This window comes from Misgurnus anguillicaudatus, chromosome 9 (assembly GCF_027580225.2).
Source record: "Misgurnus anguillicaudatus chromosome 9, ASM2758022v2, whole genome shotgun sequence".
NCBI lineage: Eukaryota > Metazoa > Chordata > Actinopteri > Cypriniformes > Cobitidae > Misgurnus > Misgurnus anguillicaudatus.
The window spans coordinates 22178700-22199881 of record NC_073345.2 but is presented as its reverse complement, the minus strand read 5'-3'; the positions used below and the strand labels follow the sequence as shown (position 1 = coordinate 22199881).

Sequence of the window (21182 nt, the reverse complement as noted above, 5' to 3'; positions counted from 1 at the left end):
ACCCTGTCTTTGTCGTTAAGCGTCACCATTGGTTGAATTTGATAAACACATTCAGACGCACTTACCCATGGAAGCGTCCCCAAAGTGTCACCGCAGTGACGCAGCGCGAGTTCCCTCTAAAGGGAACTGTAACAATGTATCTTAAAAGGTAACTCGATGTAACCTTGCTCTCACTTGAAATGTGTCCCCACATTTAGTACTTGAATTTGAGGGTATTGGACCTGGAAAGTCCTTGAAAGGTCCTTGAATTTGAAGTTAACGAAGGTTTGGGAACCCTGTGTGTGGCTTTTGCACTTTTAAAAGTACACTTCTACATGTGAATACCCTAATTTAGTGCCTCATTTAGCTATAATACGTATAAACATCTAATTAAGTAAATTTTTTATCCGATTAGTCGATTAATCGAAAATAATCGCCCGATTAATCGATTATGAAAATAATCGTTAGTTGCATCCCTAGTGATAGCCTGAATGGTTTTTGTCACTCAGTATAGTTTTTACATGCGTTGAGAAGAACCCCTGTAGGTGCTTTATCGTTGAGCAGAAATTGGGTTTAATGCTACTTGAATTCATCGCACTTCGTGTTAGAGAGGTTCAAAGCTGCGAGCAATAAGCACAATCACCTTAAACAAACATCTCACTTTGTTTTCTGAAATGGAAGTGCTAAAATCCTTTTTGGAAACTACAGGAAAGATGATTTCACATCCTTTGAATCTGATACGAAAATTTGTGTCAGTTGTGCTAACAAGCTTGTTTTGATCATGCAACATTATAGTTTAGCTTATTTATAGTTGTTTTTTCATATAAAGCGTTTTAACACCCCATTGGCACAAATGAATATGTAGTATGTGCATATCAGGCTAGGGAGTGCAATGCCGTACTAAGTTTTGTGCTTCTCTGTAGATCCATACTCACTGTCCTTATCTCCTCCAGCATGGAGCAGACCCCACCAAGAAGAATCGGGATGGAAACACTCCACTGGACATGGTGAAGGAGGGAGATACAGATATCCAGGACTTGCTGAGGGGAGACGCGGCACTCTTGGACGCCGCCAAAAAAGGCTGCCTGGCACGGGTTCAGAAACTGTGCAGCTTGGAGAACATCAACTGCAGAGATACGCAGGGACGCAACTCCACTCCTCTGCACCTGGCAGGTAAATCATCTCGAGCTGTCGCATTCAATGCAGAAATGAGAGCTTTTAAATGGAAAAATCAAGCTGTACCACCTTCCAGAGAATTGCGTCTGTACAAAAGAAGCAGCATGTAAGATATCACACCACCCCAGAGGCAAGGCAAGGGAACCCAGAAGGCAAGGAAAAAGGGACACGTTGAATTAAATCTTGGCTCTCATCCCTTTCTGAGCTCTCTGTAAGCTTGGCTTCCAGGCGGGGATTCAAAAGCTTACCTGCCAAATATTAAATCTGTCTAAGTCTTTCACGCTGTTCGTACCATCACCGGCATTTACATGCACGACAGTGTTCTCAGTGCGGTTCGTGTCTCTGATAAAGTCTTATTCAGAATAATCCTTTATGTGAGCCTCTCCTATCCTATTTATCGGTTTTCTTGTATTTGTAAGACCATCTTTAACATAAAATTGTTTCCAGATTCCACTAGCATCTATCAGTAGACAACGGCATATGAAAATGGCTTTTTGGGGTGGCACAGTGGGTAGCACAGTTCTCTCACAGCAAGAAGGTTTCCGGTTCGAGCCCCGGCTAGATCAGGTGGCCTTTCTGTGTGGAGTTTGCATGTTCTCCCTGTGTCAGCGTGGGTTTACTCCGTATACTCTGGTTTCCTCCCACAGGCCGAAAACATGCGAGTTAGGTGAATTGATGATACCAACATGTCCCTCCCCCAACTTGTGTATGGATTAACTAGTCCTCGCCATCAATATAGCCGTAGATACTGGAATGGTGTAAAGAATAAAATAAAGGAAAAATAATGGCTTTACATTGCATTGGTTGCATGTAGGGATGCACCGATACCACTTTTTTAGAATACGAGTACGAGTACTTGCATTTCAGTACTTGCCGATACCGAGTACTTATAAAGTAATAAAAACATGATTTAAATTGACAGGTAACAGCTTTAGTCATATAATTTATCAAAAAAACAAGGGACTAGTTTGGAATGAAGAACATTTATTTAAAATGAAAAGCATGTTGTATGCAACATATTACAGAATAAATAATTATAAAAAAAATTAAACAGTGACAGTGCAACTCAAGTATTTTTTTCAGTTTGTTGAAAACTCTGCCTCTTTGATCAACACAAGAGGCATTAACCCCTTACACGCCGCTGAAACATAGACATTTCTCAGACCGTGGTATCGATCCCCGGTATCGGGGGACTTTTAACGAGTACGAGTACTTTAGAAAATGTGGTATCGAGGCCAATACCCGATACCAGTATCTGTATCGGTGCATCCCTAGTTGCATGAGTGTTGTTCTTGAGAAAAGGCAATCCCATAATGCCAAGTGACGAGCTATTTAAAACTGCCTATTTTGTTTGGGTGTGTGTGTCTAGTAAAAGTTGAAAATACTTGTATTATAGACACTAGGCAGCAAGACTATAGGTTTAGAACCAAGCTAGTGTTTCCATGGGGGTCACCTTAAAATCGGATAGGCAAAATGTGTAACATAGGAACAGTCATTCAATTGAAAATGTGTTTTTGAGATCCAGCGGCTTACTCAGAATATTGAGGATGCTTAAAGGGACACTCCACTTTTTTTGAAAATACACTCATTTTCCATCTCCTCTAGAGTTAACCATTTGATTTTTACAGTTTTGGAATCCATTCAGCTGATCTCTGGGTCTGCCGCTACCACTTTTAGCATAGCTTAGCATAATCCATTGAATCTGATTATAGACCATTAGCATCGCGATAAAAAAAATAACCAAAGAGTTTCGATATTTTTCCTATTTAAAACTTGACTCTTCTGTAGTTACATCGTGTACTAAGACAGACAGAGAATTAAAAGTTGGGATTTTTTAGGCAGATATGGTTAGGACTATACTCTCATTCTGGCGTAATAATCAAGGACTTTGCTGCCATAACATGGCTGCAGAAGGCGTAGTAATATTACGCACTGCCCGAAAATAGTCCCCTGCCATTGAAAGTTACTAAGGGGACTCTTTTTGGCTGCTGCGTAATATCATTTTTTTTGTACAAGATTTCAATTTTTTGACTAAACTCTGCCCACAGGAATGCGTCAGTCGCCAGCTAAGCTAACGGCAAGCTAAGCTGCTATCGAATCACAACACACTAAACAAACTACACGTATCGTTACGTATTTCTGAAGGAGGGACTTCATAGAACAAGGAAGACATCAGCCCGTTTTTTGGACATACAGCGTTTTTTTACACGTGAAACACATGTTATATTGCGCACTGTAAACACAATCAAAGCTTCAAAAACACAGAAAGAACGGGACCTTTAAAATCAGATAGGCCAAATATGTAACATGGGAACAGTCATTCAATTGAATGCGTTTTTGAGATCCAGCGGCTCAAGAAGCGTTACTCAGAATGTTGAGGATGCGTAAACGATCTTCCTCTTGCTCTCCAGAGTAGGAGACTTATACAGGATCATGATTCGCACTACACTACAGTCACAGCAGGACACATACTGCGTGCAGAACAGCACAGATCAGCAAATGTCATTTAACAGATGGAGTGAGCGCTCTGGTCAGTCCACTTATCTTGCTAGGCCAGGCCAGCAGCAGGTGGGTTATGGCCCTAACCATCCGGCAGATACACAGACACTATTACAACAGCTAGCACACACATACAGTATTTCCACCAGAGCGCAATCAGCCGTGACTAACGTAGTGGTTGTGACCCCCGCCTAGAGAACACGTTTGCCTGCGGGAAGAATCATAACCGCTGTTTACTGCGAGTTTCAGTTCATTTCCAAAAGGAAAGAGTTGGAGGGTTGAAGGCGGCACTGAATGTGGCTCCGCTTGCCAAACTTCAATGCTTGATTCATGCTTCATGCACGATTGCTTGATTGTATTTTTTTGCAGCTGCCATGTGTGTTCGACCAATCAGCAGAGGTGATTTTTAAATTTAGCCTGCCTGCCTGTGAAATACAGACTTAAAGGAAAACACTAACGTTTTTTAATATTTTACTATGTTCTTACCTTAACTTAGACTAAATAATACAAACCTATTTTTTTTCAATGCGTGCACTTAATCTTTGTACAGCACGTCGTGAATGTGTTAGCATTTAGCCTAGACCCATTCATTCCTTAGGATCCAAACAGGGATGAATTTAGAAGCCACTAAACACTTCCATGTTTTCTCTATTTAAAGACTGTTAAATGAGTAGTTACACGAGTAAGTATGGTGGCACAAAATGAAACATTTGTTTGGAGCCATAGGAATGAATGGGGCTAGACTAAATGCTATTATGATGCTCAAAGATGACTTTTAAGTGATAAAATTATCGGAGGGAATTTAAGTCAGATAATAAAACATTTTTTTTATAAAAGCGAAAAATTCTGCTAAAGCCACTCTGGACAACATGTTCTCATTATTGAAGTTTGATCAGAAGTGTGTTTATGATGCCTTAAAATGCTGCCTACAGAGATAGCTCACTAGGTTTTGGAACAAAGCTGATAAAGTTTAGAGAATTCAGTTTGATGATACCAGATGGTTTAATGGCAGATGTTGTGAATGTTTATTTACATTTCTCCACATCTGTTTCTCCACAGCTGGCTATAATAATCTGGAGGTGGCGGAGTATTTACTTGAGCATGGCGCAGATGTCAACGCACAGGACAAAGGTGGCCTTATTCCCCTCCACAACGCAGCCTCATATGGGGTGAGTGCAAATTAAACAGAAGAACAGATTTTCGTGTGACAGGAAGTACGTTCAAATAAGTCGACATATGTTACACCTCCAGTGTGTTTGGGAACAGTGCACTGGGTACATCAGGCATGCACAAAATGATGTAAGCACTGTTTACTGGTGTTCTTGCAAACCAGACGCAAGGCTTTTTTCTTCCCCTGAACTTCTTTGTGTTTAAATACATCACTTTATGTGACTGAGGTGTGTGGTTATATGCAAAGTGGTTGTGGATGTTAAAGAGTGTTTGCACTGTGTTTTAGCGGTTGTGTCAGCAGGATCTCGGTTTATGCACTTTTAATGCATCATTTGTAATTTTTGTTTAGGTGGTTTCAGTTCTACTTTGATTTCCAAACAACAGAGCAGTATTGTGGAGTAGCTACTGAAAATAGAAGCTAAAGTAATATAAATAAAATATAGTATAACTTTACCATAATTTATATTAACTTTAGCTCTTTCCCCACCAGCGTTTCTAAAAAAGTTGCCAGTCAGCACCAGCATTATTGATAATTTTCACAAAACTTTTATTGTTCCCAGAATATTTTCTTCTGTGAATATGTGAACATACAGCATATCAAATGAAAATACAGAGCATCTGCTTTAAAAAAAGGCATGTATTATGTGTATAGGCATGTATTAAATACTTGCCCTTCAAATCCGCTTTATCGGCTTTGTTGGCAGAATCCGTTAAACACCACATACCATATTTTTCGGTCTATAAGCCACGATTTTCCAAAACTTGGCTGGTGCTGCGTCTTATAGACAGTATGAATTTAATTTTGATATTTATGAGGCAAGAGACAACATTACCGTGTACAGCCGCGAGAGTCCGCCATATGCTGCTTCTGTATTTATTTAATTCAATAGATTCAGTGATGCGGAATGATGAGTCTGCGAACTTCACGCTAGTTGGCTTGTTCGGTTAATTTAGCATATTCCCCTTCCAGGTAAGTTCTGTATGCTATGGTTTGTCATCTGCATAACTGATAATATTACTTTAACGTACAAACATCTATTCAGCCTGCTGTTCTGTCTGTATTGTTTAGTTGAATAACTTGAAGGTACTGTATGGTAAATATTTTTGCAACAAAAAGTCCTCAAAGTGCACGGAGAACGAATGTGAAAAGACTTCAACCCGAATATGACAGCCACATGCATCACAGCGCCCCCTAATGTGTGGTTCAGTTTCTTTTACATTTCATACTTTCATCATTTACATATATTTGTTTCTAGTTTCATTTTTAGGGATTTTGCAATTGTATAAAGTAGTTTTTTTGTGTGAAATGGAGGTTTTTGCCAAAAAAGCTTGCATGCACTTAGAGGGCTTTGCTTTGAAAGACAGTCAAATTTATTAAATACCTATGAAATGACTAAAGTGACATTTGTGGAAATAAGGCATTTCAGTTACTGACCAATGCTACGTACACATCAGAGAATCCCGTTCCTTGCTCTAGATTACTTGCATACTTTGTGTCATGCAAATTTTTCACTTGAGATAAATACTTTTAGCAAAGATGCGTTTGAGGCTAATAGCGCGTTTTTGCAGCAATCCCGCAGCCCAATAGGGGATTATCACGCTGATACGTAGTATTTACGCTTTCAGCTATCTTTGTGCACGCCCACTTCTGGTGAATCATAATGCCAGTTCTGCTGGTCCAGATTATTCTCAACAATCCAGAAATTGTTGAGAAAGGTACAGTAAAGGAACGATTGTGTTGTAGAAATGTAGTAAAGTAAAAGTACAGATAATTTGTTGCAAAATGTAACAAAGTAAAAGTCAAAAGTATGCACTATAGATACTTAAAGGCAGGGTATCTCATTTGATCCAGAAACATTTTTAGTTATGCTGGTTAAAAGTCTCCTCACATCCTGTTAGCAATCACTATGTTAAGTTGTTTAAATTTATGTCATTTGTAAAAGGTGTAGGACCAAAAAATCTTCAACCAATCATAGATTTCGAGCCATCGGCGCGTTCACGAGCGCTCACCTCCTGGCTGTAAACAGCGAGAATGGCAAACTTTCTGCTGAATTGACAACCTGCACAAAAGCCACAAAACAAAAGACATGTTTTATAACAACAACAGCAAAAAACTGCCTGGATCAGCAAAAACCCAAATTAACAACGGATGACTTTACTGCTTTACCACGAGATGCAAACCGCTGCAGAAGGCAAAGGGTCTGAAAGGGTCATTGCACTGTTTATTTTGGTAAGGTAGGTACGCGCTATGTTTGTATTGAGATGGATTTAGATATTCTACTTTGATGAAACATTGTGTTGCTAGTCACTACGTCTACACAATCGAAAGTGTGCGTTAACTAATTCTGTAAAACAGTTGTTTATGTTGGTTATTTTGGTAATGTTAATCATTTTATACTGCAAAGTTTTCTCACTGGTGAATGAGACATGAGATGTGGTCATCTGATCTGTGCAAGTTCATGTGTTTTGAAAGAGGCGTGACTTTGGATGGCGATTTGAATGGAGAGATTGTGATTTCATTGGTAGTCGGCTACCGTTAGCATTTTTCAAAATGTGATACCCTACCTTTAAGTAAAGTACAAATACGTGGAAAATTGACTTAAATACAGTAACGAAGTATTTGTACTTTGTTAACTTACATTCCACCACTGCCTGCAGGTACATTCACACAGGGCGAAAGCATTAACGTTTCCCATTCACTTTTAATGGGTGACGTCATGCGTTGCCGAACTGAATTGTGGATCCATCGGCACCGCGTCAGTGCTGTTGCTCGCGGCAGAAGTTATACATTTCTCAACTTTTCAAGCGGCAACGCGTGCGTCAGCCAATCAGATCGCCTTATGCAAATACCCTAGCCAGAGTCAGCCAATTATGTTTATGGAAGACTGGAGCATGTGTTGCGGCCACTGTGATTGGCATTGGCCACGCTTCAGACAAGCCTTCCGTCAAGCGTTAACGCTTTCGTCCCGTGTGAATAGACCCCTTCACGGTTCACGTCACAGGCAGTTTCCACTGCGCATGTCGGGGTCAGAAAAGCCATTACAGCAGATAGAGTTGCGTATTATTCGGTATCGTCAAAAATGCTACTTACGTCGTGGGCTGTGAAAATCGCACCAAGTCTTCCAAGACTGGAACAATACAAATATCAAAGAGGCTTGTTTGTAGTGCTCACTTCATTTGAGGTAAGTCATCATTTTTCAGCCCTGTTAAATTACATTATAAAGCCTGGATGGTATGAACAGTTTGACCCCATGCTGCGCGCGCACCCGATAGTCATTCAATGTTTACAAACCTTGAAGGGGTCTATGTACCGTAACAGGATGTTAGATACTTAACCTAACTGCACTGGAAGTGGAAAACCACAATGTCCCACCCACGAAACCGGAAATCATGATAATCCCCTATTCACCTAATTTCTGCGCCTTTGCGGTGACTTTAATCTACGCAAAAAAAACGCATTTGGTATGGGCACCCCATAATAACTTTTCATTGCCATTAAAGTAAAATTACTGAACCTAAACAATAAGAGCCTTCATAAGAACATGTCAGACACACTTATAGAGTTTTACATCTGAGCTCTTCATATATTTTATTTATTTGTTTTATCCCCTCTCAAATGTGAGTAGGTTTCTTCAAAAATATAATATTTTTAACAAAATGCTGACACTTTTTTTTAGAAGATGCTTAATAAAGTCGCTAATGCATAACATTGAAAACATGGAAAGCTGTAAAGATCCATCAATGGCGGGTTGTGTCATAAAAGGTGAATAATCTTGTCAATGGTGAGGAGAATTAAATACTTCAATATATGCCTGTCCTAGCATTTGCTCTTTGTAACTTACAAATAAGTTGCTTGACTGTACAAACTAAATTTTTAAGCAGCTTCCCCAGCTGCAATCCGCACACCACAGATTCGGCTAATAAAGGATTTCCCTCTTTATGGAAGTCTAGTCAAGTGAGTGAAACCCATCTGATGTGATGGTAGTTAGACAATTGCTGGAGGTATTTATCTGTGTTTGCCCTCTGGAGGTCTGTAGAGATGTGATTAAACCGCAGATGGAGGAGAGCAGATTGCGGTTACATAAACATGCTGGATCAGTTCTGGAATTATTGGATGGGCTCCGACCCTCAACCACACTTTTGATTGACTTCAGTTGCAGTCCAAGAAATAGTAGCTCTTCTGCTTGAGCTTGGGGGCATCTGATTGACCAAAGCGGGGGTGGCATGTGGTCTTTACTCTGCTTATTGGCTAAAGGAGTGCTGGCTGGCGACCGGCCGACGCTGGATGACCTTCAGTGCACCTCCCTCTGTTTATATGCGGCCTGTTTGTGTAGAGACTGTCAGACAAAGACAGCCGATCACTGTTGTTGATGGACAGGAGAGGGGGCAATTTAGGACAGATCAGCCATACGCGCTGCACCCCTCGGAGCTCAGAGTTGGCCGCTGCCCAAACTTGTTTTGTCCTCCTCTCTCCAGCGCAAGCAAGAACGGTTCTCAGATGCCATTAAATTTCTGGCGACATAAACGGGAGACGAGTCTATTAGTTTTGTCCTTCCACTGTTCTTTGACTTAATGATTTTAAACAACAATCAATCATGTGCAGTCTTAAAACTAGCTGAGCGAGGTCCCAAACCAACGTTTTAATAAAACAGAGCTTAGCTACTTTTTAATTAACAGGCTGTAAAGATTGTAGGCTAAATGTTAAAGCAAAAATAATTTGAGGCCTGGGTTTCTTTCTCTCTCAGCATGTAGATATCGCCGCCCTGCTGATCAAGTACAACACATGTGTAAATGCCACAGATAAATGGGCATTCACACCCCTCCATGAGGCTGCGCAGAAGGGCCGCACGCAGCTCTGTGCATTGCTGCTGGCACATGGGGCCGACCCAACCATGAAGAATCAGGAGGGCCAGACGCCGCTGGACTTGGCGACGGTAGGCATATTTTCTTTAAAAGAGCGATTTTGAATCCACACTTTTGCAAGTAATAAGCCATATGTGGAGAACTGCATAATTTTTGTCTTGATTTTAGGCTTAAATCTTAAATCAAGCACTTTATTTGAGAAGCAAAATGACCCAGAAATATGTCTTGTTTTCTGAATAAATTAAAGAAAATCAAGTGAGTTTATGCTTTAAACAAGTAAAAATATCTGCCAGCGGGATAAGAACATTTTAGTTGAATTGACTTGAAATTTATTTAATAAAGTTGAAACTTTAATTAAGTTTAATTATCTTTTTCCACTGGCAGATATTTTTATATGTTCTAAGGATGAACTCATTTGATTTTCATAATCTTGTTAAAACTTTTAGATCTTGGGTTTCACTTGGGTCATTTTGCTTCTCAAATAATTATATCTTGATTTAAGGGGCGGATCACACAGAACATCTTTATGGCAGTTTTTTTATTGTTTCCTATGAGCAGTGAGTGTTATGCGTGCTGTTTATCTGCGGCGAACACCTCGCGTTTTGTCCCCTTTCCACAACATACGTTTTTGCAGTAGCGCTCTAAGCGTAAAAGTGCCCGACCTCATTCACGTTTATTCTGTTGTTTAGGGGAGAGGCGGGCCTTTTTCGTTGTGGTGAAAAAGTTTACAGTTGCTTGGAACAACCGAAGACTGCACTGTTTGTGCACCTCTTAAAGGATTAGTCAATTTTCTTACAAAAAGATCCAGATGGTTTACTCGCCGCCGTGTCATCCAGGGTGTCGATGTCTTTTTTTTGTTCAGTCGAGAAGAAATTATGTTTTTTGGGGGTAACATTCCAGGATTTTTTTCATTTTAATGGACTTTAATGGACCCCAACACTTCACAGTTTTAATGCAGTTTAAATTTGCAGTTTCAAGGAACTCTAAACGATCTCAAACGAGGCATAAGGGTCTTATCTAGCAAAATGATCATTTTTGGCAAGAAAAATAAAAAATTCACTTTTAAACCACAACTTCTTTTCTTCCTCCGGCTATGTGACGAGCCAGTGCGACCTCACGTAATTGTGTAATGAAGTTGAAAGGTCACATGTTACATATGTAAAACACATTTGCGTACAATTTTAAACAATACACTGACACAAAGACATTAATTAGTATCATTCCACATACAACAACGTCAGAACGGTCCTCTTGCTCCACACTTGTAAACACTGGGGCATAGTTTCGATATGTCATCACGTCAAGAGGTCACAGATGACGTATCGAAACTATTATGTGAGGTCGCGCTGGCACGTCACAGGACTGGAGGAAGGCGCGAAGTTGTGGTTTAAAAGTGCATATTTTTAAGACCTTTATGCCTCGTTTGAGATCGTTTAGAGTCCTTTGAAACTGCAATTTTACACTGCATTAAAACTGTTAAGTGTTGGGGTCCATTAAAATGAGAAAAATCCTGGAATGTTTTCCTCAAAAAACATAATTTCTTCTTGACTGAACAAAGAAAGATATCAACATTTTGGATGACATGGTGGTGAGTAAATTATCTGGATTTTTTTTAAGAAAATGGACTAATCCTTTAAGGGCCGTTTACATTATAACGATAAAAATATTATCGTCCACACCAACGGACGAAAAGATAACAATTTGCAATTGTTTACATGTCACTGAATATGTAAATATGCTGTTCTTGTTGCATTTACACAGCGGGTATTACCAGCAGATGTTCTCAACATGCTGCGTTTCGCGCAACTCTAAACTGTGAATCCACTAGTTTTTGTAATCTAATTTCTTACCTTTTGTTGTAGTCAGTGTAGTAAAATGAATGAATTTTTTATGATTTTCACAAAAGTTTAATGCCTTTTAGAAAATGTTCTTCTTTTAATATATAAACATACATTATATCACATGAAAGAATAGACCATCTGCTTTTAAACTAAAAAAGTTTCATTTTACCTTTGTTCTCTTTTATCACCCCTCAAAAAAAAGGTTTCTTCAAGCAAAAAGCTGAGATAATTGCGTTTTTGTGAAGGACTTTTGATAGAGATCAGATTCAGAGCGATGATCAAAACATACACAGAGTTTGAACCGTCTGCCCTAAGGGGATACTTTGGGGTTTTATAAGTTGGGTAAGAGCGCCAACTGGTAAATAATAGCAGAAATATGGATTGCCGGAAAAACTGGTCATTGGCATGGAAGCGTTTTCTGTTAATTGATTAGTTAACTCATCAATGGCGGAAAAAGAGTTACTATAAAACGTTACTTTCGTTCAAGGTCAGAGCAAGTGGCCTCTTTTTAAAGCTCTCAAGCTTTAATATTTGATTGACAGGAGAGCTGCCTCTGTAGTTGTCAAGCAATATAAAAAAGCAACACGCTGCTTTTTTCTGAAGTTACTTAAATAAAGGCAGTGCTGTCTGCCTCTCGTTTTCAAGCGCGTGTGTTTGATGTGATCGGCTGCTTAGTCATTCATTTTTTGCTGTGTAGTGATACAGATTAGCATGTGTATTTAATGAGTTTAGATGGAAAATCTCAGTCAAAAATTAGATGCATGAATGAAAACGACCGAATGCTCTTCTTGGCACCTATTATACATTCATCAAACACTTTTGCTCCAAATCCGCGTAACCCCGGCCTCAGGCCATTCAGAAATACCAGTTTGTTGGCTGAATCCGTTAAACGCCACAAAGTTTTTTGTAAATAAATGACTTCAGACATCATATGAATCACATTTGAAATTTGCGCTATAGATCAGTTTGAGTCATGTTTCTGATCTACCGGCCTATAAAAACTGTATACGCTACAGGACTGTTTACTCTCGCTCCACTGGCTTTGGTTTAAGGTCTTGTATGGTTCAGGTGTCATAGACCATCTTGAGAAATTGGAACATTTATCTTGTAAACACATGAGCTGAGCTGTTTAAGACCACGTCCCCAGTGTTTCAGCTCAGGCAAAGCGAACGGTAAATCTACTGTAACCTTTAGTAATTGGGCTCCTGTGGCCGAGCACGTAGCAGTTGCTAATGACACAGCTGTTCTCCGCTTTTATTGTCCATTTCTAGGCTAAGAAGCCAAACTAATGCCATCTAGAAGCGCCACGGGATTAATCCCTTTGCTCGAGGAATAATCTGTTACTCTGCCTGTGAAAACCCAGCTAAAATCATTTTATGTGATTACAGTTTTCAATATCAAACATCGCACATAATGTAAAGAACTTTTGTGAAAATATAACTTTGATGTCTTTAATACTGACTGAGTAAGGTCATGTCAAAGATCGATGTCAATGTGTCATAAACAGATTATAAGACTTTTACCTGAATTTCACAGACAGGGATACAATTAACTGATATCATAATCAATCTTAAATGTAAAGAGTTGCTTTTAAAAATGATCAGACAGATTCCTCATAGAAATGCTTTAGTAATTTTCTCTTGATTCACTTTTCCAGGCTGATGATATCCGAGCGCTGCTCATCGATGCCATGCCACCCGAAGCCCTGCCAAGCTGTTTTAAGCCCCAGGCTACAGTTGTCAGTGCCTCTGTCATATCTCCAGCCTCTACGCCCTCCTGCCTCTCTGCTGCCAGCAGTATAGACAATCTGGCCGGGCCCCTGGCAGAACTGGCTGTACCTGGGGCTTCGGGCCCTGCTGATGGGGCCACTGGATCAGATAGGAAGGAGGGAGAAAGTGAGTAGACCCAAAATCTTTATTTAGTAGAGATTTTAATGAGTCATAAGGGGCTTTATTCATCTTATCGACAGGGTTTGTGTGATTCACATAACATATGTACACTCACCTAAAGGATTATTAGGAACACCCGTTCAATTTCCCATTAATGCAATTAGCTAATCAACCAATCACATGGCAGTTGCTTCAATGCATTTAGAGGTGTGGTTATGGTCAAGACAATTTCCTGAACTCCAAACAGAATGGGAAAGAAAGGTGATTTAAGTAATTTTGAGTGTGGCATGGTTGTTGGTGCCTGACGGGCCGGTCTGAGTTATTTCACAATCTGCTCAGTTACTGGGATTTTCACGCACAACCATTTCTAGGGTTTACAAAGAATGGTTTGAAAAAGAAAAAAAAACATCCAGTATGTGGCAGTCCTATAGGTGAAAATGCCTTGTTGATGCTAGAGGTCAGAGGAGAATGGGCCGACGGATTCAAGCTGATAGAAGAGCAACTTTGACTGAAATAACCACTTGTTACAACCGAGGTATGCAGCAAAGCATTTGTGAAGCCACAACACGCACAACCTTGAGGCGGATGGGCTACAACAGCAGAAGACCCCACCGGCTACCACTCATCTCCACTACAAATAGGAGAAAGAGGCTACAATTTGCACAAGCTTGCCAAATTTGGACATGTGTAGACTGGAAAAATGTTGCCTGGTCTGATGAGTCTCGATTTCTGTTGAGACATTCAGATGGTAGAGTCAGAATTTGGCGTAAACAGAATGAAAACATGGATCCATCATGCCTTGTTACCAAGTTACCAAGTGTGGGGGATGTTTTCTTGGCACACGTTAGGCCTCTTAGTGCCAATTGGGCATCGTTTAAACGGCCTACCTGAGCATTGTTTCTGACCATGTCCATCTCTTTATGACCACCATGTACCCATTCTCTGATGGTTACTTCCAGCAGGATAATGCACCATGTCACAAAGCTCAAATCATTTCAAATTGGTTTCTTAAACATGACAATGAGTTCACTGTACTAAAATGGCCCCTACAGTCACCAGATCTCAACCCAATAGAGCATCTTTGGGATGTGGTGGAACGGGAGCTTCGTGCCCTGCATGTGCATCCCATAAATCTCCATCAACTGCAAGATGGTATCCTATCAATATGGGCCAACATTTCTATAGAATGCTTTCAGCATCTTGTTGAATCAATGCCATGTCGAATTAAGGCAGTTCTGAAGGCGAAAGGGGGTCAAACACAGTATTAGTATAGTGTTTGATTGTAGCCACCATTCACCTTTATCACATAATGATAAATGTCAAGTTTAGGGTGAACACGACCGTAAGCTCGGTCTTCAGTCATACGTTTGTTTCGTAAATAAGGTCCCTTGTTCCCTTTCAAGACAATACAGTTATTGTATACAATTGTAAAATGATGTAAGCTGTACAAACAATGTGATGATTAAGTTGTTTGTGATTTCATGTGAATGTTTTGTTTCTCTCTAGTTGCAATTCTGGATATGAACATCAGTCAGTTTCTGAAGAGCTTGTGTTTGGAGCATTTGCGGGATATATTCGAAAGAGAAATGGTAAGGTCCTACCTAGTATCAGATATTTGACATATCTCACTTTCAACCACACAGTTCTCCTTCTAACAACAACAAAGCCATTGTTTTCGGGCAGAACTCCTTCCCTTCAAACTTATGGAAATGCGATGACATGTACGGCCTTGAAATGATTTCCCTTCATTAGATTCTGTCATCACCTCGGATTTATCGTTTCCTTTCAACCCCTCCCTCGTCCGAACCCTATGAGATTACTGCCCCCTCACAGTTTTTAGGTGATGGGGTTGACCTTTAAGTCCCTTCTTTTGATTAATGCAGTCCTGGCACTCTCGTTCTCACATTGAGCTCAAGGCTCTGTTGTTCCTCCGGCCCCTCCGTTGCTTCGCTCCGACTCGATGATGCCGTGCCGTGGGACGCGATCGGCACGCTGTGCCAGACCCGCCGCTCATTTGCACATAGATGAACAGAAATGGTCTCGGCGGCCACCAGCTGGGAAGAGCGCTGGATGTAAAGGACTAAAAATCAGCTCTGATTGTGGCTGTAGCGAGACGCAGCGGACTGACTCGCTCGCCCATTTACTCTCTCTCCCTGTTATTCTTGCTCGGCGTGCCTCAGAGAGACAAAGCGTGAGGAGGTAACAGTAAAATGTCATTTTTAAGAGTCAGAGTGGAAATTGAATTGAGGATGCGCTGTCGTCATTAGACACGTCTGATTTAAGCTCCGGCATTGTTCAGAGACGTTGACTCAGTTTTAGTGCCGTCAACGGTATGACACATATTTACGTCTTTTAGATGTCTAGGCTACGTGCGCTGCATTTCTTTTTGCCTTAGTATTTTGTATCGATTCGCCACAAATGTACTATATGTCTGCTCTAGCACAGAGAAAAAATCATAAAATATAACATGCATAATAAAATGCATTTAACAATATAATGACTGTTTTGATGAATGTGTTTTTTATAGTACGTGTCCCTGTTAAGTTTAAAATCTTTCCCACTGTGGTGATCTAATCCTCATGGCCATAATGATCGGTCCTGTGGGCCTATTGATTGGAGAATACGGTGTTTGATGAAATAGTAGAAAAGTAGAGTTGGGCTTAATAACCTTTGACAGAGATATCATTGAGGTGATGGATCGCCAATAAGTGGGCCATTGAAAATAAGAGTGTGAGAGTTTAAGATTAGGCTGATGCACATGAGTCCACATTTATGGGATGGTCAAACAAGACTTGGTGTTTGAAAGGAGTGCGGAAACAACAATCTGCATAGAAATATAACTAAAGTGTTAAATACTGATAAAACATACACATATGATGGTTTAGCTTTTAAAAGGTGTGTTGTTAAAGCTAACATAATGGCGCATTCACACCAGACGCGGCGGCAAGCGCGAGTGATTTACATGTTAAGTAAATGCAAATAGGCATCCTGCGGTGCGGTAAGCGGGAATGGCGCGTAAGGTGCGGCGCGGATTGCACGTTTCTGCGCGTAAGGCGGAAGTTTTGCTCAAATTGAGTGTTGCCGCTGGAAACGAGTGAGTTGAAAAATCGGAACTTTGGCGGATATTCGTGCCACGTTAACCAATCAGGAGCTTGGTCTAGTAGTGACGTGAATACAGGAAGCCAGCAGAGTCACAGAAGCCCCTCCCATGACATGAATTTCCGCGTGAATGTCTCGAATGACAAGAAATTCACGCTAGAATAAAGCGAGTAAACTCAAAATGTTCAAGCGACAAACTAAGCACGAATAGCGTGTTTTTGCCGCCTCTACCACGTCTGGTGTGAACGCATAGTAATACACACTGTTTCTGCTCATCTCATGCTAATCTTGAGTACCTACGTATATGGTTGTATTACATCCATACATCCAAAGAGTCTTTAGTTTTATCAGATTTATAAAAGACAGATCAACTTTACCGATGCTTCCCAATAAACCCGACCCCCTCAAGGCGTAGCGGGGGCCGAGCGAGGCACGAGCAAGCAACACACAAAACATTAACCCACTATCTCTGGATTACTTATGATTCACTACGTTTGTGTCGTTTACATTATATACATTTATGCGCCGATTTCTAACAAAACAGACATTTGAAGCAATTTTACTAATCGCCTGCGACTCATGACCCGGTTGGGATCGCTCCATTTCAACAAAATCCAGCATTAAAGAAACACTCACGCACAACTCCAATTCTACCCTGGATAAACAAACCATATATTTTGTTTTCATAATGCTGGGAAGCTGAACAAGCTTAAATTTCCCGCACATTGATTTTGTGTCCGCTCTTGGTTGGTGTGTGCGTGTGCTATTCCGTTTAAAGTGCCCATATAAGGACTTCCACTGTACTTCCTGCACTGAAATCGCCCATAAAACAAATAAAGCAAGATTGTTATGTATGAATCGTTCATGTAAAAAAAAACTTGGCGGAGTGCATTCGGCACAGAAATACTCATACATCCAACTGCTTTTTTGACATTTTTTTGCCTATGTTTAGCATGAGGAATCGAACTCTTAAACAGTGTTAATAAGTCAGAATGCATAAAATCGCTTTAGACCCCCCTCTTAATGCTGAATTTATTTGGTGCTCACTAGTGTTGGGCGATATGCCCCATTTGGAGATCGTCCTATCGTCAGCCTGTGAGATTGCCAATACACGATAGTTTTGGGGGGCGGGGCAGTAGTTTACTCATTTATTTATTCGTTCATTTTTTACTTATTTATGACAAGTCACTTGATTGGTGGACAAAAAATAAGCAAGGGCAACACTGTCATGATCGCAACCTTCCTAAAACTGATGCCATTAATCATCCGTGTCATTAAGTCCAGGCGCTCTAAAATTTCCTGCTTGCCAGTGAGTGAGAACAACAGACTTGCTGGTTTTCACCCTCTGCGTGCCTAACAACCTCTCTAGTACAAGGAAATGTCAGAGCCGCGCGTATTACAAGTTCAGGTGCTAGAAGGAGTCCATGCCGCACGCATTCAGGTCCAAGCGAGAGTCCAAGAAGGAATCCACACGCATTATAAGCTCTCTCGGGCAAAGTGAAGACCACAAACCCTCTCATGCAAGGAAAAGCATGCAATGTGCATGTTAATGTGAAACTGTGATGATAATAATAATAACTATCGCCAACTATTGTCATGAAAGCCCACTATTAGCGATATGTCTGACGATCATCAATTCACGATACTATCGTCTATCGACACAACCATAGTGCTCACCAAATAAGTTTGTACCATAAACAGTTATGGCACTGTGTTGGTTTACCAGTTGATTCCCAACATAAAATCATGTTCCTGAAGCAAAACCAGCCAGGAATCCACTGCTGTGATCCACACACCGGTCCATACGGCTCTCTCCCTGCCAGTCTAGCATCAGCACACCGCCATCTGCGTGTTTGCTTTTGTGTGCATGTTTTGTGTAGGAGGCACATTCAGATAGGCAAAGCAATAATGATCCTGTGTGCTTATGAGTCACACGCGATAATATCCATCCAAACCTCCTGCCGTCTCCTAAGTTTATCTTCTCAGTAGGAGGAAGTTCCACATAACAACAAGCTGAGAAAATAAAATTGCGCTGCTGGCTGCTTACAAAGCAGAACCGATCTTGAATCAGCCTCGAAATGAATCACTTTTCATGTCATTTTCATTAAAACCTCTGCAGTGCCCATGCCGGTTCTGGCTAGAAGGGATACAGCTACACTGCAAAAAAATTACTTTCTTACTTAGTGTTTTTGTCTTGCTTTCAGTAGAAATATCTTAAAATTCTTAAATTAAGATGCTTTTTCTTGATCAGCAAAATGACCTAAGAAATAAGTCTAGTTTATAGACAAAAAATATACAATTTAAGTCAATTTAAACTTAAAACAAGCAATATCTGCAAATGGGGTGATAAAAAAATAAAAAAATAAGTTTTCTTTTTTCTTAAACACTTAATGTAAAATAATTTTGCTTGTTTTAGGCACAAATTCACTTAAATTGTATTTTGTTGTCTAGAAACTAGACTTATTTTCTTAGGTCATTTTGCAAAAGTGTACACTGCAAAAATGATTTTCAAGAAAAAAATCTTAGTATTATTTTCCGTAAAAATATCTAAAAATTCTTAAATTAAGATGCTTTTCATTGATGAGCAAAATGACCCAAGAAAATAAGTCTAGTTTTTGGACCAAAAATATCAAATTTGAGTGATTTTGTGCATAAAACAAGCAAAAAGATCTGCCAATGGGGTAAGCTAATTTTTCTTGAATTTAATGTTTAAGAAAAATTTTCAAGATTTTTTGCTTGCCCCATTGGCGGATTTTTTGCTTTTTTTGCACAAATCAATTAAATTTGATATTTTTGGTCTAAAAACTAGACTTTTTTTCTTGGGTCGTTTTGCTGATCAAGAAAAAGCATCTTAATTTAAGAATTTTTAGATATTTTTAGTGAAAACAGGACAAAAATGCTAAGTAATTTTTTCTTGAAGGTCATTTTTTGCAGTGTACGGCCTAAATCCCATGAATTGTTGAAGTTAGGGGTGTAATATTTGGATGGAAACAGCGACCATTCGGCGAGATTTCACAAGAGTTTGGCCATAGCTGTATCCCGTCTTGTCGGACTCGTGTTGTATCGGTCATAATCACACGTCTGTGATCCGTCATATCTGCAGACGTCCATGGCTTCCATTAATTTGATTGGTGTCCACCTGTTGTATTAGATTACTCTGGATGTGCTGGCTGATATGGGGCACGAGGAACTCAAGGAGATTGGGATCAACGCGTACGGGCACAGACACAAACTTATCAAAGGCATTGAGAGACTGCTGGGCGGTCAACAAGGTCAGTTCAAGAGTGTCCAACCAAACATCATCCGTTTATGGTTAAACACACACCAGCACATTAAAGTAAGTTGCAGTTTCATTTATTTGTGTGGTTTCCTCCAGGTGCCAACCCATACCTAACATTCCACTGTGCCAGTCAGGGCACGGTGCTGATCGACCTGGCCCCTGATGATAAAGAGTTTCAGTCGGTAGAAGAAGAGGTGAGTGGAGCCCAAATGGTTCCCCAAAACTCTGGATGGTGATTGGTCAGCACAGAGTTTATGTAGTAAGAATGCCACTTCTGTACCAGGCATATGCAACTTTTTTGTTTTTCAGATGCAGAGCACTGTTAGAGAGCACAGGGATGGTGGCAATGCAGGAGGGGTTTTCAGTAGGTACAACATTCTTAAGGTGAGGATATTTTGCATAGTCCCATCTGTTTTACATTTGAAGGAATGGTTCACTTAAGTTTTAATCCTTGTAACTGGGTAGATTCAAAAGGTGGTGAATAAGAAGCTGAGGGAAAGATACACGCACAGGCAGAAAGAGATCGCAGACGAGAATCACAACCATCACAATGAGCGCATGCTCTTTCATGGTACTACCCTTGCACCGGACCCTAATTTAAGATTAATGATCTGTCATTAATGCTATTCATAAAAGAGATTCAGACTAATTTGAAATCTACGTTACTTTCCATTTTTCCTTATCTTACAGGGTCACCATTCATCAATGCCATCATTCATAAAGGATTTGATGAGAGGCATGCTTACATAGGGGGGATGTTTGGAGCTGGGATCTATTTTGCAGAGAACTCTTCAAAAAGCAATCAGTATGTCTACGGCATCGGCGGAGGGACGGGGTGCCCGACACATAAAGACCGGTCCTGTTATATCTGTCACAGGCAGATTTCATATCAAATTTTACTCTAAATCAATTTTGTATGATGCTGTCTTTGACTTGCACTGACACCTAGTGGCAAGAATGCAACATCACACATACCATTGCAAATGTTATTTTTTAATAACCCATGATTCATTTATGACTAGCAAAAGCATTTGGTAACAATGTTAGTGGTATATTTATTATTTGAGCTTAAATCTTTGTAAATTAAATTATTTAATTTTATAATGAGGAAAAAATTACAGCATACACCGTTTAGCACTACTAGATCATTCTTTACTATTCTATAAACTGCAATAATCCCTTATTATTATACAGTCAGGAAAATAAGTATTTGAACACCCTGCTATTTTGCAAGTTCTCCCACTTAGAAATCATGGAGGGGTCTGAAATTGTCATCATAGGTGCATGTCCACTCTGAGAGACATAATCTAAAATCCAGAAATTACAATGTATGATTTTTAACTATTTATTTTTATGATACAGCTGCAAATAAGTATTTGAACACCT

At 40.1% G+C, this 21182-nt stretch overlaps 1 protein-coding gene across 4 annotated transcripts in view; it reads left to right on the top strand.

Moving 5' to 3' along the window:
* The window catches only part of tnksa (tankyrase, TRF1-interacting ankyrin-related ADP-ribose polymerase a), a 122709-nt gene that overhangs the window by 98206 nt on the left and 3321 nt on the right, over positions 1–21182 (top strand). For all 4 annotated transcript variants that reach the window (XM_055180783.2, XM_055180781.2, XM_055180784.2 and 1 more), the window contains 10 exons: positions 933–1152; positions 4714–4823; positions 9570–9758; positions 13186–13423; positions 14924–15006; positions 19668–19788; positions 19893–19990; positions 20106–20180; positions 20262–20367; positions 20487–20673. In XM_055180783.2, coding sequence (XP_055036758.1) covers positions 933–1152; positions 4714–4823; positions 9570–9758; positions 13186–13423; positions 14924–15006; positions 19668–19788; positions 19893–19990; positions 20106–20180; positions 20262–20367; positions 20487–20673 — 1427 coding nt within the window. The remainder of the gene's footprint in view (positions 1–932; positions 1153–4713; positions 4824–9569; positions 9759–13185; positions 13424–14923; positions 15007–19667; positions 19789–19892; positions 19991–20105; positions 20181–20261; positions 20368–20486; positions 20674–21182) is intronic.